Here is a 19,760-nt window from a genome sequence, read left to right as displayed (position 1 = left end):
TCAATTCTGATCATAGCCAGGAGGATACAAGAGTGCATGTAAACGCAGTCAGTGAAACATTACAACAGTGGCATGGGTTTAGAGGTGGGCTCCTCCCTTTACTCAAAGGGGCCGCACCTGCTACGACCTTTGGACCCAAATGGCACACCTGCCGTACTCACCTGGAGAAATTGTTTTGCACAGTTCTACTGTAACCACGAGCCCTACAATTTAGCAAGGGTTTTGACAAGGTGACATGGCTTTTTGCTAAAGCTTTTGGAGGTTGGAGGAAGTTTGTCATCAATTTAGGGAGTTGTTCTGCACATTGGTGAGTTGCAAAGTGCTGTGAAGGGGACAAATAGCCTAGCATTGCGTAGCTAACATAACCTGCGCTGATAGGCTAATATACAGCAAGCCACTTGGAAATAACAGAAAAAGTTCACGGTTGTAGGATCATGTGTCCGGCGTTGTAGAGAGGTAAGCTCTGCTACAGTGTGATGTTTTAGAAAGCTCAGTGGACAGGAGCGAGTTCTTTCCACCGAGGGTTAGCCGTTGTGTAGCCGCCATGCTAGCGGGTGTGGTGAGGGTGTTGTTCACTGGAGCCCTGCTGCTCAGTCTCTGCCTGGGCGCACATGGGGGGTCCGGGAGGAGACGGGCTCGGGGATGTCACCAGAAGAGACAGGCGGGAAGTCCACCCTGGCAGGGAGACCCCCGGATCCCTCGGAAGTACTGCAATCCTGATGGGAACAGCAGCTCGTCTGGGAATATCATCCAGGTAAGGTCACACGGTAAGGTCACCTGTTCATATCTAGCACAGGTGGTCACCAGAGAACAATTACTTGTAGATACACTATGATAAATTATCCTTGAGGATCCCATGATTCCCATAATCCGTAAGGAATTTCCTACCTTAGACAACTGTCTTATTGGCTTACAGACCAACATGAATGTTTGGCCATAGGCCCTGATTTAAGGCCTTTGCTAGCTGCCAAAGTGTATTTCAACATTAGATTAATTGCAGCAGCAAAGGGTAAAAATTTGGATTGGAATGTAAAAAGTGTCATGTTTAAGACATCCTTATGCTTTAGTGCTCTCTCTGTCTTTCTTTCTCTTTCGCTCTCTCGCTCTCTCTATCTCTCCCCTTCCCCTAATCATTGTGTCATTGATCAGTGGCATGACTCATGGTGCAGTCACACACCCAGGTGTCTGTTAGTTCTAGTTCAATCAAGTTATGACCAATGAAATGTAAGCAGAAACACTGTCTCGACTTGTCCTTAGCTGAACTGCCAGGGCGCTGGGATATTGATGCACAGATTTTCAACTGAATTCAATATTTACATTGGATCTCTTTATCTCAATAATTGGAATGTAAGTCCTTATTAAAGGTAGGGTATGGAATTAGCTTTGTTGGCCATTTTTGCAAAATCACTTGAAATCCTATTCCTAACCCACTTATAGCCACTAAGTTGGAAGCACTGAAATGGAAATTAAACACGTCAATCATCTGCGGAACGGGCAGGGCTCGAAAAACTCCAGCCAATAGAATTCCTCACCCCATACCATCATTTCACAGCTCGTTCGTCAATCTAACTCCTCTTCCTACTCCCCCTCCCCACCGCGCGCGACCCTTTCGAAAGCTGGTGACCGCGAGTCAGTGCTGAAACGAAACCAACTGCCTGCTGCTGCACGTCCATGTTCCCCTCTTGTTGTATGTGTCACTTCATTTCTATACAAACTAACTAAGGCAGCGGATACCTACGGAAACTCAATCACCCACGCAATAAATAAGCTATGTAGCAAAAATTACATTTTACGATGACACGAAGAGTGCTGTAAACATGAAATCGAAACTTAACAGCTTGGAGCTACGGTGGAATAGGCGAACCAATGGGGCAGCACTAAACTCGGATATTTCAGGAGATAATCGCCCTGGTAAGAACAAACCAGATTCTGTTCAAATATACACACCTATGGCTACTGAACCATATGTACTACAACCTTTTGGAGGTGAATAAAGAATGTAATTGGGGAAGTTGATGTGAGTGATTGTATGGAGACAAGAGCTCATAGTGCTGTAGACGCCAGGATGGCATTTCATTTAGCCTGGCTCGCTCTCGCGCTGCGCATTTGAATTGTCGCTCGTGCATGGAGGGCGGGACTTGAGGTTGTATATGTTCAAACTCTGCCGTCCGTTTTGCTAATTCCGTACCCAACCTTTAATGACCGTTGCACAGCGAAGCGGCGTTCCTATAGGCTTAGTCAGATTTTTAGTTCAGAATTTTCCGTCAAGGATTCCCGGGACACTGATACATACTGTACCATTAATGAATATATGTGCACATTTAGTGACTGTACGCTACGCACACATATGCACAAATAAAGATACATGCACACACATGCAGGCACACTCACACACACACACACTCACAGACAAGCACACACACAAGCACAGACACATGCACATACATACACACAGGTATGCACACACTCACACACATGCACGTACACACACACACACACACACACACATAAACACACTCACAGACAAGCACACACACATACACACACACACACACACAAGCACAGACACACGCACATACATACATACACACACACAGGTATGCACACACTCACACACATGCACGTACACACACACACACACACACACACACACAAAGACACACACATACACAAACAGTAGACAGGCAGGCATGCGAACGCACACACGCATACACACGCACAAACACAAAATCTCAGTATCGCCTAGGGCAAAACGCAAAATCTCAGTATCGCCTAGGGCAGCCAATGGGCTAGGGCCGGCCCTGCATACACATAAGCAAACGCACACATGCACACACTCATTTACATGGATAAAAGTTACAGCAGGGGATGGAGTAGGAGATGGAAACAAATAGACAAGCGTGGTTTATTTTTGCGGAGAGAATGTGCAGGACTGAGCGGCGGGCCTATTTTGTACCGCTTTGCAGTACATCTAGTTGCATGTTGTTTTTTGGTAAAAATATCAGATAGATAAATACATCTAAATGTGTAAATGTTATGAAGATATGTAGGCAAATGGTATGTAGAATATGTGTGAATATGTAAATGCAATGTACTGTAGATGTGATGTAAATGTGTAAGTGTCATGTACAGTAGGTGTGATGTAAATGTGTGTATGTCCTGTAGACGTGATGTAAATATGTGTATGTCCTGTAGATGTACAGTACTGTACATGTCATGGAAAGGTCAATGGGTTGTGTTGGCAGGCATGTGGCTCTGGTCAGTACCGGGAATGGAGAGGTCCTTTCCAAGGCCTGTGCGTGCCGTGCAGCTGCAACCGTCTTTCCAACCAGTGTGACCCATTTACCGGAAGATGTCTGGTGAGTCTGGATGTCTGCCTCCATGTGTTTGTGTGTGTGTGGGCTAATGACAGGGAAACTGATGCTGGAGGATGAGCATGGCTAACGGTAAGTTTACATAATATTTCTGCCTCGTTCTGCTGTTTCTATTCCCTTCTTTGTGCCTGGTATCATTTTGGTGTCTGGTAAGGACCTCCATGTGTCTGATGGCGTGTCTTCTGTTAACTTCCCCATTTATTCATCTTTTGCCTCTTCTGCAACTTCCTGCTCATCATTCTGACCACTGTGACCACTGCAAAGGAGCATGTAAAGACATTTCTGTGTGTGCTTCTGTTGACTGTGTCCCATGATAAGGGGCAAGGCCTTGGCACACTGAGTCCTCATTTTTGGTCTGAAATTGTCTCAGTAAAAAGATAAATATGACTTCATGTTGTGTCATTCATTTCTACAGACAGGCATACTTGTCTGTCGAAACGTTTTCAGAACAGTTTTGATGTGTTTTGATGTGTTTTGTGATGTGTATTTATAGTGTATATGTAGTCTCAGTGTGAATGAGGTGTCCTGTTGCAGTGTTACGTGTTAGACTGACCAAACAAACCACATACGAAAATATGTACAAAGACCTTATTCCTCTTTTTCTCTTTGTTCTCTTCCTTAATCTACGTTTCCCTATTTCTTGGGTTTTCTCATGTCTCCCTTTTTTCTAGTCCTCATTACATAAATAGTTCCAGTTCCTCTTTATCTATAGGCTGCAACTACTGCTCTCCACATCCTTCCTCTTCCTCACCTCTGATTATGTCAATAAGCGCCATAATCCTCTCCTTGTTCTCGTTTCTTGTTTCATGTACAAAGAAAGTGCTAATACCGAGTTTTTTATTTGCAGGAAGCGAACGCTGTCCTTTGCCACATTGTGTGGAATTTACTAAGCAGTCACTTCATTATGTCTACCGCGTTCATCACCGCCCATCCCCACCCGCTTTACATGCAAACTGCCTGCCCACAGCTGAACCAAGTTTAGCTTATTATTACACATGACAAAAAGTGTCAACAAGCAGTGACATACAGAGTTGGCCTAGAAGTTCTACTAACCCACTTTACTTTATTTTTTAAAAAAACTAGGGCTGTCAAAATAACTGATTAATTTAGATTAATTAATTTGAGACAAAATAACTGATTAAAAAAATGAACGCAGATTAATCGATGACCTTTAACCCAGAGCCATTCTAGTCAGTAACCATTAGACTGTAAAATGGGGAGACGAGAATGTGCTGCCTGGATCATTGATTGGAACATTTACTGAAAAAAAAATGGCCTGACGGTGTTAAAAAGAAAGTGTTGATTAAAACAAAGTGCTCTGCAATGTCTGCAGCACAGAATTTGCATATCACCGGAGTTCGTCAACTCTTAAGTGCCACTTTACTGCAAAGAAATAGTTTTGACATTGCGATTTTGCGATTACATTTTATATGCGATTAATTTAGATTAATTAATCACAGAGTATGTAATTAATTAGATTACATTTTTTAATCGATTGACAGCCCTAAAAAAACGTACTGCATGTAGACTAAGGCTATAACCCTAGTCTATAAGATAGGGAAATGGATGTTGTGAAAGTGAAAATCCGATAGTAAACTATGTGCATGTTATATGGGCAGCTCATTCCACCAACATGGAACCACTGATGAGAAGAGTCTTGAATCTGACCTTGTTTATGGCTGGTCGACACAGCAGGCGCCCACAAGAAAACCACAGTGGGCGGTTTGGGATACATCTTGAATTAAGATAGCAGGGAGCAGATCCAGTCAGTGTCCTATACGCCAAAGTGAGAGATTAAATTCTGGCCACTGTAGGGAGTCAGTGAAGAGTAACTAGAATCAGTTGTAACTATCTTATCCCAATATATACGTCTTAAAACTTACATTCGACCCTTTGCCCAGCCCTGGCAGTTCATCATCACACAGTCAATCTCTTGATGCCAGAAACATCTACTTGTCCTCAGCTTTCAGAAGAGGTCAGGCACTTGATTTTAAGTCAAAGTATGTGGTCACAAACTCATTTGGTGTGCAATTTCGAAGAGGGGGGGAGTCACTTTCTCTACACTGCTACCATTCTCACAATCTCTCTCTCTCTATCTCTGTATCTCACTCTCTTTCATTCTCACCAGCGAGACCAAAACTGTCTCTCTTTTTTGCTCTATCGAGATAAGATAGAGACAAGGCTCTTGTACTGCATTCTAAAATCTTTGGTTTCGATGAGATTAGTGACTGAGACAACCCAGATAGCATACAGAAGTCATACTGGTATCTGACCAAAGATGCTATCTGACCAATGATCAGTCACTCCGTTCCTGAGCACGATGGGAGAAAAGCTCTTAGAGGGGTGAACAGCAGGAAGGCTGCTGGCCCAGACAGCATTCCTGGGCCGCTGTTACAATCGTGTGCTCATCAGCTTGCACCAGTGTTTACAACCATGTATACAATTTGTCCCTAGCTCACTCTGCAGTCCTCAGAGGCCTAAAAAGATCCACAATTATTCCTGTGCCTAGTATCCCATGTCCTCCACACCTGGATAAAGGATAGGGTTCATTGAAGTTCATTGACAATAGCTCGACATTTAAACACCATTGTACCCACCAAGTAAGTCACAAAGCTTAAGTACCTTCACCCCCAATATACAATCACCCCCAACACTGGTGTTCCCCAAGGATGTGTACTGAGTCCCCTGCTTTACTCTCTATACACTCATGACGGCACAGCCATACGCAGCTGCAACTCCGTAGTAAAGTTTGTTCAGACTCGTCTCCACTGACGATGAGATGGCCTACCTGAATGAAGTTGAGGAGCTGACATCATGGTGTAATGAAATGTCTCTAAAACCAAGGAACTGGTGGTAGACTTCAGATGAGAGAAGCAGAGATTCCACTGGGAATCTACAGTGCCCCTGTAGAGAGAGTGGGCAGCTTTAGATACCTTGATGTAAACATCTTTGAGGATCTTTTGTCTTATCACACATCTCCAACCAAGTAAAGGCAAGACAGCACCTGTATCACCTCAGAAGCCAGAGGAAATTGAGAATATCCACAGAGCTGCAGAAGACCTTCTCTGCCACGATAGAGTCTGTTATTTTTGGGAACATAATAACTTGGTACGGAAATAGCAGCCCAAAACGGCCCTGCAGAGTGATCAAATGGCCTCTGGCTATCTGAGAATAAACAAATGTTGCAGACTGTATCCTCAGGTTACAATCTGATACTAAAGCGTGTGCAGCAGCCTGACGTCTGAATGCATTGCATCATGGTTTCTGCCAGGGGACAGTGTCTTCCAGACATACTGTACAGTACTGTACCTGGACTTCAGACTGCTGTGTCTCTCTGATCTCCATTTGATGTCTCTCTTCCTCTCTCTGTCTGTATCATTCATTTGGATGTCTGTCTCTGTCTCTCTCTCTCTCTGTCTGGTTCATTCCTTTTGATGTCTGTCTCTCTCTTTGTTTGCATCATTACATTTGATGTCTGTCTCTCTCTCTGTCTGTATCATTCCTTTTGATGTCTGTCTCTCTCTCTCTCTCTCTCTCTATGTCTGTCTGTATCATTCCTATTGATGTCTATGTCTCTGTCTCTTTCTCTGTTTTCCTTTCCTTTTCTCTCTGTGTCTGTTATGGGGGTTACAGACCCCCCCCCCCCCCCCCCCCCCCCCCACACACACACTTTAAAAAATAAAAAAAAAGCTTGATGTGCCCTTGCCTGTTTCTCTCTGTCTGTGTTGATGGCACATTTGTAATGGGTTATCTCTCCGCACACTTCACTGGCTCTCCTGTGGAGGACCCACAGGCTGTGCTGTTGTTAAACAAAATACGAAGAAACGCATACGGGTCCTCTATCTCTCTCCCCTGCCTTTTCATTCTGTCGCTCTTTCTCTTTGCTATGGTGTCCTGCCCTTATTTCTTGGTCTGGTCTCCTTCCTGTGCCAGCCTTATCAAGCCGTCTTGCCCTCTTCCCGTGTGGGCACTATCAAGTCAACACTATCTAGCTGGCCGTATCATGGCATCATGCCAATGTGCCAATGTCTGCTGTGTTTGCCGTCTGTTTGCTGCTCTACTCTGTTGTAACTAAGACAAACTTTTTATGATGAGGTTGTGATATATTGGACGCTATCCACAATGTTTATAAAATGATAGAAATCTCTGTGCACTGAGGGCAGGAATCTCTCAGTACGGACCAGAGGTTTTAAGCATCGCCTTTGGCTTTGAACTGCTCCGTCTCTCTTAGAGGGCAAGTTCGCTCGACATTATCTCTCAGTACCCGCACGGGGCACAGACACCTAGCCTCATGGTGTCATCTGTCAGTCAGTGGTCCTTCAAATCTAGCATTGCAAGTCAGTCGCTGTGAACAATTTGTTTGTGAGTATGTAAGCGAACAAAATGGCAGATTCCTTAGATGCCCACTCAGTTGTCTCAGATACAGTTGGGGTCTCGTGCACCATCTTTCTTGGGAAACAATGAAATGTACCTGCTGTAAAAGCCCGTTGTGATTACATTGAGTGAAACGGCTGCAAGAGAACCCACATTTCCTGTATCTCGCTAAGATAATCACTTAGGGGTGGTCTAGGTCTGAGTTGTTACGGATCTGGGCTTCCTGATGCAGCACCTGAAGATTGTGAACTGGTTCCGAGGAAGTCGCTGTGGATGAGAACGTCAGCTAAATGATGATTAATGTATTGCAATGTTTCCGTATTCAAAGTATAACTGTGTGTGTGTGTGTGTGTGTGTGTGTGTGTGTGTGTGTGTGTGTGTGTGTGTGTGTGTGTTCAGAATTGCCAGCACAACACTGCAGGTGACCACTGCGAACACTGTGCTGAGGGTTACTATGGTGACGCGGCTCAAAGGACGTGCCAACTGTGCCCGTGCCCTTTTTCTGTGCCATCTAACAGGTTTGGACACAAACGTGCACACACGCATGCATGCACGCAAGCACACACGCAAGCACACACGCACACGCACACACACACACACACACAAACACACACATGCGCACACACACACACACACACTCTCACATGCAGAATGGGAGTAGCCGAAACTTTCTGTCTCTTTCTGTGTTTAGAAAAACAAACACACACACACACACACACACACACACACAGACATCAAGTTTCATGTGTTCTGGTGCACTGGTGTCCCAGTTTGCCCTGAGCTCTGGGTGAAAGCGTGCAGAACAGCGATGGGCATGATTAAAGTGTAGTGACATCCGACACCACAACACGATGACGTCATTGCGTTTCACTTTCACCAGAGACATCTAAAGAATCTATTCTTCATCCCATGAAATGACGTCATTGCGTTTCACTTTCACCAGAGACAGGTTCATCTAAAGAATCTGTTCTTCATCCCATGAAATGACGTCATTGCGTTTCACTTTCACCAGAGACAGGTTCATCTAAAGAATCTGTTCTTCATCCCATGAAATGACGTCATTGCGTTTCACTTTCACCAGAGACAGGTTCATCTAAAGAATCTGTTCTTCATCCCATGAAATGACGTCATTGCGTTTCACTTTCACCAGAGACAGGTTCATCTAAAGAATCTGTTCTTCATCCCATGAAATGACGTCATTGCGTTTCACTTTCACCAGAGACAGGTTCATTCTAAAGAATCTGTTCTTCATCCCATGTAATAGTTAGTTAGGCTACTACAAGCAGCGTGTCGTCATAAAGAGAAACTTCTCTGCATTGTGCCCCTTTTCAGGGGAAAGCAAGTTAGCGTTGCATCATTGATTCCATGGGAAAGACAGCTAGTAGTCACACATTACATTTACAGTTACTAATGAATTCAGAGCCCATTAGCTCACTTAGTTGTAGGGAATCCGTTCGTATTACACACACTTACTCAGGTGCAGAAGGGCAGTAGCCAAACGTGTTGGCCTTATCAGCCTAATTATCAGCCTTAGAAAAACAAACACACACACACACACACACACACACACACACACTCAAACACAGACAGCATGTGTGCTGGTGCACTGGTGTCCCAGTTTCACTGACCTCTGGGTGAAAGCGTGTGAAACAGCGATGGCCATGATTAAAGTGGCATCCGACACAACACAATAGCCGATTTCAGACATAACCTCTAGATTATATGCAGAGGTTTGTCAATCAGAGGTCCGACCCTTTGGGTGATTCATGATGCTAATCTGCGGACCATATACTGACCTTATACGGACTCCATAGGTTCCCATTCAATCCAAACGACGTGCCTCAACAACAGTTTCTACCCCTCAGTAATTAGACTCCTGAAGTCTTGAAGATTTGCAACTTATTTATTTGTTTATTTATGTTATTTGATCCCCTCCCACTACTATCTTTTCTCAAGGTCGCTTAGTACTGTCAGTACAAATATCATTATGCCCCCAGAGTATAGCACAGTAGCTGTTGACTGCAGCAACTCGAGCTACTGTATAGTGCTGATTGTTTTCTGATGGCCCAGTAGCCTGTATATGAGTATATCACTGCGCTTGAAAATGAAAACGCGCATAGCTTCAGTCACAAAGCTCTTTTTGAATATATGTAATTTAGCCATATGACTCTTACTTTAGACTCTTCCTTCAATGTTAATGTAATCTTTACTGAATGTTGATGTCGCTTTGGACAAAAGGGTCTGGTAAGAACGGTAAACGTAAATGTTAACATAAACATAAACATCAACATTTTCACTTTGAACAGGTGAGTAGCACAGTTGTAGCATGCAAAGGCTATGCTAGCATCAAAATAATCTTTTTTGAGTCAAAATCTACCTCTCTCTCTCTCTCTCTCTCTAGTTTTGCGTTGGGGTGTATGCAAGTTGGCAATGAATTTGAATGCATTTGTAAGCAAGGCTACGCTGGAACAAGATGCGAAAAGTGAGTATCTTTTAATGTTGGAGTGAGCCACTGGCAGGCTGGAACTATAATGTGGGCCGAAGCAGAATATTGAACATGTAAAGGTTATAAGACTGTAAAATATGTGGCCATGTGTTTACACACACACACACACACACACACACACACACACACACACACACACACACACACACACACACACACACACACACACACACACACACACACACACACACACTCTCACACGCACAGATACACAGTCTACTGACCAATGTCCTGTAAATGAAACCTCCCTCAGCTATTTTCCCTTCTGCATCTTAGACCTCAGTTTGGGGTTTGTAATTTCTATGGCTTGTCAGTAAAGTTGTTTTGTGAAGTCCTACTCTTCTCTAAATCCCAAGGAAAGGTGAATTAGGGTTGTGTTATTTCCTCCATTATTATAACATAAATAGTATGTGATTATGTATGTAGATTTATAGATCTAAATGTTCCGAATCTTTCATTTTCTATTTTTCTTGGTGATGTAGGTGCGCACCTGGTTACTATGGTAACCCACTGTTACCACAAGGGAAGTGCCAGGCATGTAACTGTTCCCATGGTGACCCCACTAAGTGTCATCCTACGACTGGAGGTAATTATTGATTGAGTCTAATATGTGCTTCTCGATGGACAAACGTATTGGGATGCTTGCCATTTCACCCACTGGAACTTCAGTGACATCCCATTCTAAATCCATAGCCATTAAAATGGAGATGATCCCCCCCTTTGCAAGGATAATAGCTTCCTTATCTGGGTCTGTAGGGTCTGTAGCAACTTTTGCCCATCCGTCCAGAACAGCATTTGTGAGGGCAGACACTGATGTTAGATAAAAAGGCCAGCTTTCAACATCCATTCTAGTTAATCTACGAGCCAATCAAATTCTGCCATGCCAAAATCACTTCAACATTCCTTCATGGACCTTGCTTTGTGCACTGCTTAGTTATGCTGGTGGACAGATAATGGCACATTGGTTGTTTTTCAAATGTTGGGCTTTTTTGTCACTAAAGGGAAATCCTAATGCTTTAAGCACACCAAAGACATTTTGGACAATTATGTGCTTCCACATTTTAGAAACAGTTTGGCGAAGTCCTTTCTGGTTCCAATGGGTGTAATCATTACATCATTAAATGGCTGTGCTCCAATATTTTTGTCAATATGTTTTTCCACACAGGATGACTAGGTGCTCTGAGACATCTTTTGTCTACATTTGTATGAAAAATAAACTGTGAGGACAGAAATCAATTCTAAGATTTTCACTCACATTGACTGACCCGAAGACGTTTTGAATGTCTTACAGTGGTTTTATAGTGGTTGCTACCCAGGAAGCCTTTGACTAAATGTGTTGTTTTTGTTGTTCTCAGAGTGCGGGAATCCTAATGGTTCGGACAACTGCCAAGGTTTGTCATGCCCTTTATCATGTTTACCCCAAAACATATTAGCCTACATAAAGGGTTAGCATTGGGCTATGGCCTCCATACAAACCACTATGTTATCATAACTGCATTACCACCATGAAAGACAGCACAATTATAAACAGTGTGAGGGTAGGATATGTGTCATGACAGTGCCATTTCTAAACCTAACTTGTTATGACAAACAACGAATGACACTTAATGACGCGTGGTCATAAACTTTAATGACTTGTTTTATAATGTTTATGACACGTTCATTCATGTGACTCTTCAAGTGAAGATACCATCAAGCAAAGTGTAACTATTTATTTATACTGCACATTTCATACACAAGGGTCTTTCAATATGCTTTAGAGACATGTGTGTGTGATGTGTGTGTGTGATGTGTGTGTAACCCACCTGCCTGTGCTGTGCTGTGCTGTAGAGTGTGACGTGTGTGTGTGATGTGTGTGTGTGATGTGTGTAACCCCAGGGGCGCCGCCAGGGGGAGAAAGGTTAGGACGATTCTAAGGGCCCAGCACTGACAGGGGGCCCTTTGAGGGCTATCAATAATAATTTAATAGTATTGTCATGTGTAGGATTTTTGAATAAATGTTTCATTTGATCTGTTTAAATAAGGAAATTATACATGGTTTTACAAGTGAACTACTATTTTCACTGTAGGAACATAATCTAAAGCGATTTCAAACACCCCTATTGTGGACTGTACCATTTTCAACCACCGTGGCGCTAGAACGGAGATAGAAAACGACTTCAGCAGTGTCAACATTGAGTGACAAAACGCTAGGTAAATTCCTCCAGTAGTAGGCGAAATTCGTTTTGCTGCTGCTGGTATCTTGCTAGCAGACGTCTAGCTCGTTGGAAATCATGTCATCAAGTCATTACGACCGGCATTTATTAACGTTTTTACCCCCCACCCCCATGCAAACGCAAGCAGAAGCAGAGAGCTAAGAGGGAGAAAAAAAGTCACTCGGTTTTTCCTAAAGAAAGGTAATTCACTGACACTGGATGCCATGACACAACACACTAGCTTGCTAGCTGATAAAAGAGATGATTTCGTTTAGGCTAAACCTATATCAAAACAACCATTTTCAGTAGCCTAGGCTAAGAAGTGCAGTGTTATTTTATTTAAACACTCCACGTTCATTGCCATGGGAGAACAGATGAATGTAATGTAGAAGGTCTGTACGTGTAATTTACAGTAGTCTGTAACTGGATGAACTTGAGCAATAAACTAGGCTATTGTACTAGGCTATGCAAGATAAAATATTAGCCTACACGACTGCTGGTGCTAAGAACTGGTTTCTTAACTAATGAGGTGCCCTCAAGATACACACTAGATTCATCCTCAGGAATAGGACCCCAGCCCTCATATCAACCCAAATCCCAATTGAAGGAGGATGTGAGCAAGACAATACAATAATTAACTAGCCTAGTTATTCATCAAGGCAAACATTTGATCACATACAGTAAGTCAATAAAGACAACAATTGGAATACATGATTGACACCCTGATGAGGTTTGCTGGAGAGCTCTGAAGTATCCCCAATGTGCATACAGAATGTTACAGTTTTTTACAATCACTTTGCTACTATTTTCAGAACCTTGATGTCATTTTTCAAAACTCTAGACACAAAACTCAAAACGGTTATCACTTGTAACACAGGCCCTCTAATGTTCAAAACATTGGATTGTACATTCACATCTTCAAAGAAATCTTGCAATTGCACAATCATTGGTTCAAAAAACAAATTTACTGTGAAATACCACTGAAACATAACTATAGATCACCCGCACACAAGCAACCGATAGTTTCATTGTGTCGTTGTTCGTACAATCATTAGATATTGTAGAACAAAATAGGTGATACAGGTTTCATTATGGTACTACAGGAACAGTACAGTAAACACATCTCTGTACAAGTACTGCAGTAGTAGAGAGAATACTACAGACACAGTGGAATCATTGATCAAAGTTTGTAATGTATTGATTCAAAACACTACAGTACAATCACAACATAGGTTTATTTGAATTAAAGTAAAAAATAATTAGCTATGAAATAGAAAAGAAAAGACAGCCTGATGAAAATATAAAATATAAAAAATATATATATATTTTTATATAAAGATATAAAATATTAGGCTACATCCATGGATATTGTTGTCTAATTGGTTCATGCTCCACGCTAATTGGTGACAGTGAATCTCGTTACAGTATCTTGAAACTTTCATGATTTGCAGTAAACATGGAAGATTGTGTGTCTGTTTCGTGTTTCCATACAACATGCATAAGAGTAATGCAACAGTTACTTATCATTTTGAGCAGTTGTATCAATTGATAGTTAGATCATTGTAAGGAAATGAATAGACGCTCATTTGAAATGTAATGTGTGAATTGCCTTTTGAAATAGTAGTACTTTGATGTTAAGTTGTATCATATTGAACAGGTGAGTTTTGTTGAATGAACAAATGATCTAAGTTGTATGTGTATTGTATCCAAGCAATTGAGAAAAGGATTAGAGTTTTGAAAAATGTGCATTTTGATCATTGGTTGTGAGTTTTGTGTCTAGAGTTGTGAAAAATGACATCAAGGTTCTGAAAATAGTAGCAAAGTGATTGTAAAAAACTGTATAAATCCATATAAAGTGATGCATGCAAGTTCTCTCAACACATGAACATTTGGCTTGAAAGAACTGCATAGTGGCCTAACAATATTTGTTCATAAAAGAAAATCAATATATTCCATAATATGTACCATGGCATTTTCATTTTAAGAAAACAGTCTATTCAGTGTGATTCAGACAGTTGTGCATTTTTTTATTAATAAAAATAATAATTATATATATAATGGGGAGAACATGTATTTTGATAGGCTACCATGCTAAAGTTGCCTAAAAAGAGGAATATAAAATCATCATTTGACAATTGATCTTAATGCCTTAATAAAAAAAAATGAGTAAAAATCAGACCGCTAAGGACACCAATTTTCTTTGTGATTGAAGAATGTAAATAAATAAATGTTCGGGGGAAGGAAGTATTTGACCCCTATGTTAAATTCCCATAGGAGCCAGCTTTAAAAATAAACTCCTTTTTTTAATTTAGGCATTAAGATCAATTGTCAAATGATGATTTTATATTCCTCTTTTTAGGCAACTTTAGCATAGTATCAAATACATGTTCTCCCCATTTTTATATATATATATATATATATATATATATACACTGTATATGTATATATATATATATATATATATATATATATTACTTAATATATATATATATAAATATATATATATATATATATATATATTTTTTTTTTAGGGGGAGGGGGGGCCCTAAATCGAAATCTTTCATGGGGCCCAGAATTTCTGGCGGCGCCCCTGTGTAACCCACCTGCCTGTGCTGTGCTGTAGAGTGTGGTGTGTGTGATGTGTGTGTAACCCACCTGCCTGTGCTGTGCTGTAGAGTGTGACATGTGTGTGGTGATCCTGATGAGCGACCTTGAGGGGATGGATGCTGAGCTGACCCTGTTGAAGGCTCAGCTGCAGAAGTTAAACGGCAGCGCCGTCCCTCTGGCTCAGCTCAAGAGACTGGAGACGGCCATCACCGACACCAGGGTACCAGAAAACAGACCTCCTCATAGCTGCACAACAGCTTTCATTCATTCACTCACTCATTCATTCATTCATTCATGCACTCACTCATTCATTCACTCACTCATTCATTCACTCAGTCACTCATTCATTCACTCACGCATTCACTCATTCATGCACTCACTCATTCATGCACTCACTCATTCATTCACGCATTCATTCACTCACTCATTCATTCACTCACTCACTCACTCAATCATTCACTCACTCGTTACTGCTATAGGATAACTTACTACAGCTTTCTATCACAGCTCCACAATAACTTTAATCCGTCCAAGATGCTTAATGAATTCCTATCTTTCTATCTCCCCACCTTTCTCCCTCAGGAGCTGTTAGGCCGGTTCAATGCCTCTGTTGCCTCCCTGAGGTCCAAGGTCACACAGCTGGGGTCAGACATGAGGACCACAGATGAGGACCTGGTTGCCCTGGACATCAAGGTTAGAATAGAATAGAATAGAATAGATACTTTTTTGATCCCGTGAGGGAAATTCGTTTCTCTGCATTTAACCCAGTTTAACCGAATTAGTGAACACACACAGCACACAGTGAACACACAGTGAGGTGAATCACACACTAACCCAGAGCAGTGAGCTGCCTGCCCAACCAGCGGCGCTCGGGAACAGTGAGGGGTTAGGTGCCTTGCTCAAAGCTCAGTGAAGTATCTCAGTTAAGTATCTCAGATACTGTATTTACTATGAGACGTAACAAGTAGGTCAGCATATATGATCTGTTGACTATTTGCAGGTTTATGGCACTATCAGCAGTCAGTGTACTGATGAAGGAATAGATTAAATAGATATGGAAGGTTTACAAGTTGTTAAGCAAGATTTCATGCTCCCTTTAAAGAGTAGTTTTAGTATTTTTAAAATCCAAAAACACAGTAGTTTATTTTGATACGTGTGGCTACTGTATTTTGAAGTTTATTTTGGTACACTTATTTTTGCCCATCCCTGGCTACTGTGCTCCCCAACCAATCAGCTCCTAATGCAATCAGCAATCAGCATTGCTCTAATAAACTTCCACAAACCTCTAGAAATGATGAACGCCACAGATGTGTCTTTCACTGATAAAAGGTTTTGTGTTTGTGCAGTCTAAGCAGCTCCTCTCCACGTCACAAGGAGTGTTGCGGAATGTGACCCACAGCAAGCAGAGAGGTCACGACCTGCTGAACAGAGCCCAAGATCTTTTCCACGATATACAAGGTAAACAAGCTTTCCCCCTCCTCTAATACACTAATACAAAACAGAGACACAATATGACTTGTACACACTTTTACAGGAGAACACGGAGGCTGCTACACTGCCCTACAAAGCAAAAAGGCAGTAACTGCCAACTGAAAAAACAGAAAAAAAAATACCTTAAAGTTATCCTGCTGTCCAGCCTAAGTAGTAGATTATTGGACATGTGGAGGTTTTGTTACTTTACATTAACTTATTTGTGGTAAATATTAATCTTCATAACAACTCCTGTAACCTCCCTCAGAGCTGCTGGAGGAGATCCGCAGGGCTAATCAGAGCCACAGCGGCGGCCTGGTGCCTGAGGCGGATGCTGCGCGGATGCTGAGGCAGGCTGAGCAGATGGTCCAGGAGATGAGGAGGCGGAACTGCACGGCCCAAATGGCAGTGGCACGCACAGAGCTCCAGCAGGCCCAGAACCGTGAGAACCAAGCTATAAAATGGCTGAATGGGTTCATTGTGGATAGAGAGCATCATATGATATGTTGTGAACTAGGGTTGAGAATCCCACTGGGTTTTTACAATAATTTGGTTGACTTCATGTTGATGTTATGAAGTTGGGTTGCCTGAGGACGGAGCCACAGGAGCTGGCTGTCACTAAGCCTGTTGTTGTTTTTCACCTCGGCTTCCTCCTGTGCCTCCTGCCCCGACCTGTTGTTCAGATCAACCTGCTAGATTACTCTTATCATGTGATGCTGGTATTGTGGCAGTAAACCACAGGAGAGGGCACAAATGGTTTTGAGCTTTGTTTACACATGCTTTGTTTACTCAACTAATGTATGTCTCCTTGTTCAACAAGTTAAGGAGACGTACATTATCCTAAAATATGTGCAGAAACATACTTTTTCAGCACATATAGTAATTGTGTGATAAACATGGCCTCTTATGTAGAATATGCTGCTCTCTTCCTCTCCTCTTCTTTAGTCTCTCTCTCTCTCCCTCTTTTTCTCTCCTTTTCAACGTAGAATGCCTAAATGTAAACATGCCGTAGGCCACATTGCCATATATGAGGGTCGTTTAGGCATCAGCAATATGTCTATACGCAGTATGTCACAATATGTTTACATGTATTTGGTAGCTGAGTGTAACATGCATTTTAGTTAACACCTCATTGCACATTCTGTGTTGCCATTACAGTGCTTGACATCATTCGGAATCTCACGGATCCCTCGAGCACCAATCAGGCGTTGGCAGACAGGATTGGAGGGTCTCTCATGAGGGATCTGGCTGCACTGATGGATCTGCAGGAGGCCTTGAGACACGCCGAAGACATGTTGCGGCGTACACGCCACATCAACAACCAGAGCGAGACCACCCTCCGCAAAATACAGGTACCACAGGAGGGACTCAGAGGGGCTCCGATACGGCCTTAGATTCAGCACTTGCTTACTTAGATCCAGTAGATCATCTCTCTCTGTTGAGCAGGTTGTAGTACGGTCTTAGATGGGCTCTGATACCACCTTAGATTCAGCACCCGCTTAGATCCAGTAGATCATCTCTCCCTGTTGAGCAGGTTGTAGTACGGTCTTAGATGGGCTCCGATGTCACCTTAGATTCAGCACTTGCTTACTTAGATCCAGTAGATCATCTCTCCCTGTTGAGCAGGTTGTAGTACGGTCTTAGATGGGCTCCGATGTCACCTTAGATTCAGCACTTGCTTACTTAGATCCAGTAGATCATCTCTCCCTGTTGAGCAGGTTGTAGCACCCGCTTAGATCCAGTGTTCTAGTGTTAACATCTGATCCTGTTACGAGGGGTGGCCAACAGGTCCTTGTCAGAGGACCACAGGGAAAGTGACTGCCTGTAGGGATGGAGGAGATCTGTGAGGTATTGAGGTTAGAGCCCATGGAGAGATGTGTAGGTCAGCAGGAGGATATTGTAGGGGATGCGTGACTTGACTAGCAACCATTGGAGCTGTTGGAGGATGGGAGTGATATGCTGCCAGGGCTTTGTGTGGGTTAGAACCCTGGCAGCTGAGTTCTGGACATACTGATGTCTGCTAAGGGCCTTGGTGTGAAGTCCAGACAGGATATCCTTGCAGTAGTCCAGACGGGAGGTGAAGAAGGCATGGAAGAGTGTCTCTGTTACTGAAAGTGTGAGTGAAGGCCGGAGTCGTGAGATGTTTCTGAGGTGGTAGAAGGCGCACTTGGTGATGATGTTGATGTGGGAGCGGAGAGAGTGGAGTCCAGGATGATGGCCACTATGCTAGGTCTGGGGGCATCATCTAAACGCCTCTTTTTGCCTCTTAACAGACTCTCTCCCTCCTTTTCAACACATGTAGAATGCCTAAATGTAAACCTATGATAGGACACATTGCAATATATGAGGGTAGTTTAGGCATTAGCAATATGTTTATACACAGTATGTACACAATATGGTCTGGGGGAATCATCTAAACATGTAATTTAGCCTCTTAACAGACGCAAAATGTCTTTAAGAGTTCTGTGCAACATGATCAGGGGCGGTGAGGTTTCTCACTCTTTCATTTGTGCCTCTCTGCTGTGCTGTGTCAGTCCCGCGCAACAGAGCTGAGGGAGGAGAGAGACATGATCACCGCTGACCAGCTGATGGCAAGGGAGCTGCTGGGAAATATCTCCGATCTGCTGAGCATGTTACAGGACAGCAAGACAGTAAGTCACATCACCCAGACATGTTACAAGAGATTAAAACATTGAGTTTCAGCACCTAAACATGTTACAGGACAGCAAGACAGTAAGTCACACCACCCAGACATGTTACAAGAGATTCATCACCTAAACATGTTACAGGACAGCAAGACAGTAAGTCACATCACCCAGACATGTTACAAGAGATTAAAACATTGAGTTTCATCACCTAAACATGTTACAAGAGATTAAAACGTTGAGTTTCATCACCCAGACATGTTACAAGAGATTAAAACGTTGAGTTTCATCACCTAAACATGTTGCAAGAGAGCAAGACAGTAAGTCACATCACCCAGACATGTTACAAGAGATTAAAACAGGAAGTCACATCACCCAGACATGTTACAAGAGATTAAAACATTGAGTTTCATCACCTAAACATGTCACAGGAGAGCAACACAGTAAGTCACATATCACCCACTGAGGCTGTAGCAAGACAGCAAGACAATAAGTCACATGTCACCTGCTGTGTGTTCTACAGAACAGTGCAATGGTAAGTCACACTCTCCCTGTTGAGCAGGTTCTAGTACGGTCTTTCATAAGGAGA

The 19,760-nt window shown here is 42.6% G+C and overlaps 1 protein-coding gene across 1 annotated transcript in view; it reads left to right on the top strand.

The window, feature by feature from the left end:
* The first annotated feature begins 370 nt into the window (after positions 1-370).
* The window catches only part of LOC134075935 (laminin subunit alpha-3-like), a 28,780-nt gene continuing 9,390 nt past the window's right edge, over positions 371-19,760 (top strand). Inside the window, exons 1-12 of the mRNA XM_062530962.1 lie at positions 371-754; positions 3,246-3,359; positions 8,148-8,266; positions 10,150-10,230; positions 10,737-10,840; positions 11,610-11,645; positions 15,125-15,276; positions 15,639-15,749; positions 16,403-16,514; positions 16,795-16,968; positions 17,685-17,878; positions 19,061-19,177. Coding sequence (XP_062386946.1) covers positions 545-754; positions 3,246-3,359; positions 8,148-8,266; positions 10,150-10,230; positions 10,737-10,840; positions 11,610-11,645; positions 15,125-15,276; positions 15,639-15,749; positions 16,403-16,514; positions 16,795-16,968; positions 17,685-17,878; positions 19,061-19,177 — 1,524 coding nt within the window. The 5' untranslated portion in view covers positions 371-544. The remainder of the gene's footprint in view (positions 755-3,245; positions 3,360-8,147; positions 8,267-10,149; positions 10,231-10,736; positions 10,841-11,609; positions 11,646-15,124; positions 15,277-15,638; positions 15,750-16,402; positions 16,515-16,794; positions 16,969-17,684; positions 17,879-19,060; positions 19,178-19,760) is intronic.

This window comes from Sardina pilchardus, chromosome 3 (genome assembly GCF_963854185.1).
Source record: "Sardina pilchardus chromosome 3, fSarPil1.1, whole genome shotgun sequence".
Lineage (NCBI taxonomy): Eukaryota > Metazoa > Chordata > Actinopteri > Clupeiformes > Clupeidae > Sardina > Sardina pilchardus.
Note: the sequence above shows the minus strand (reverse complement) of the source record. Positions and strands in the feature narration are given on the sequence as shown.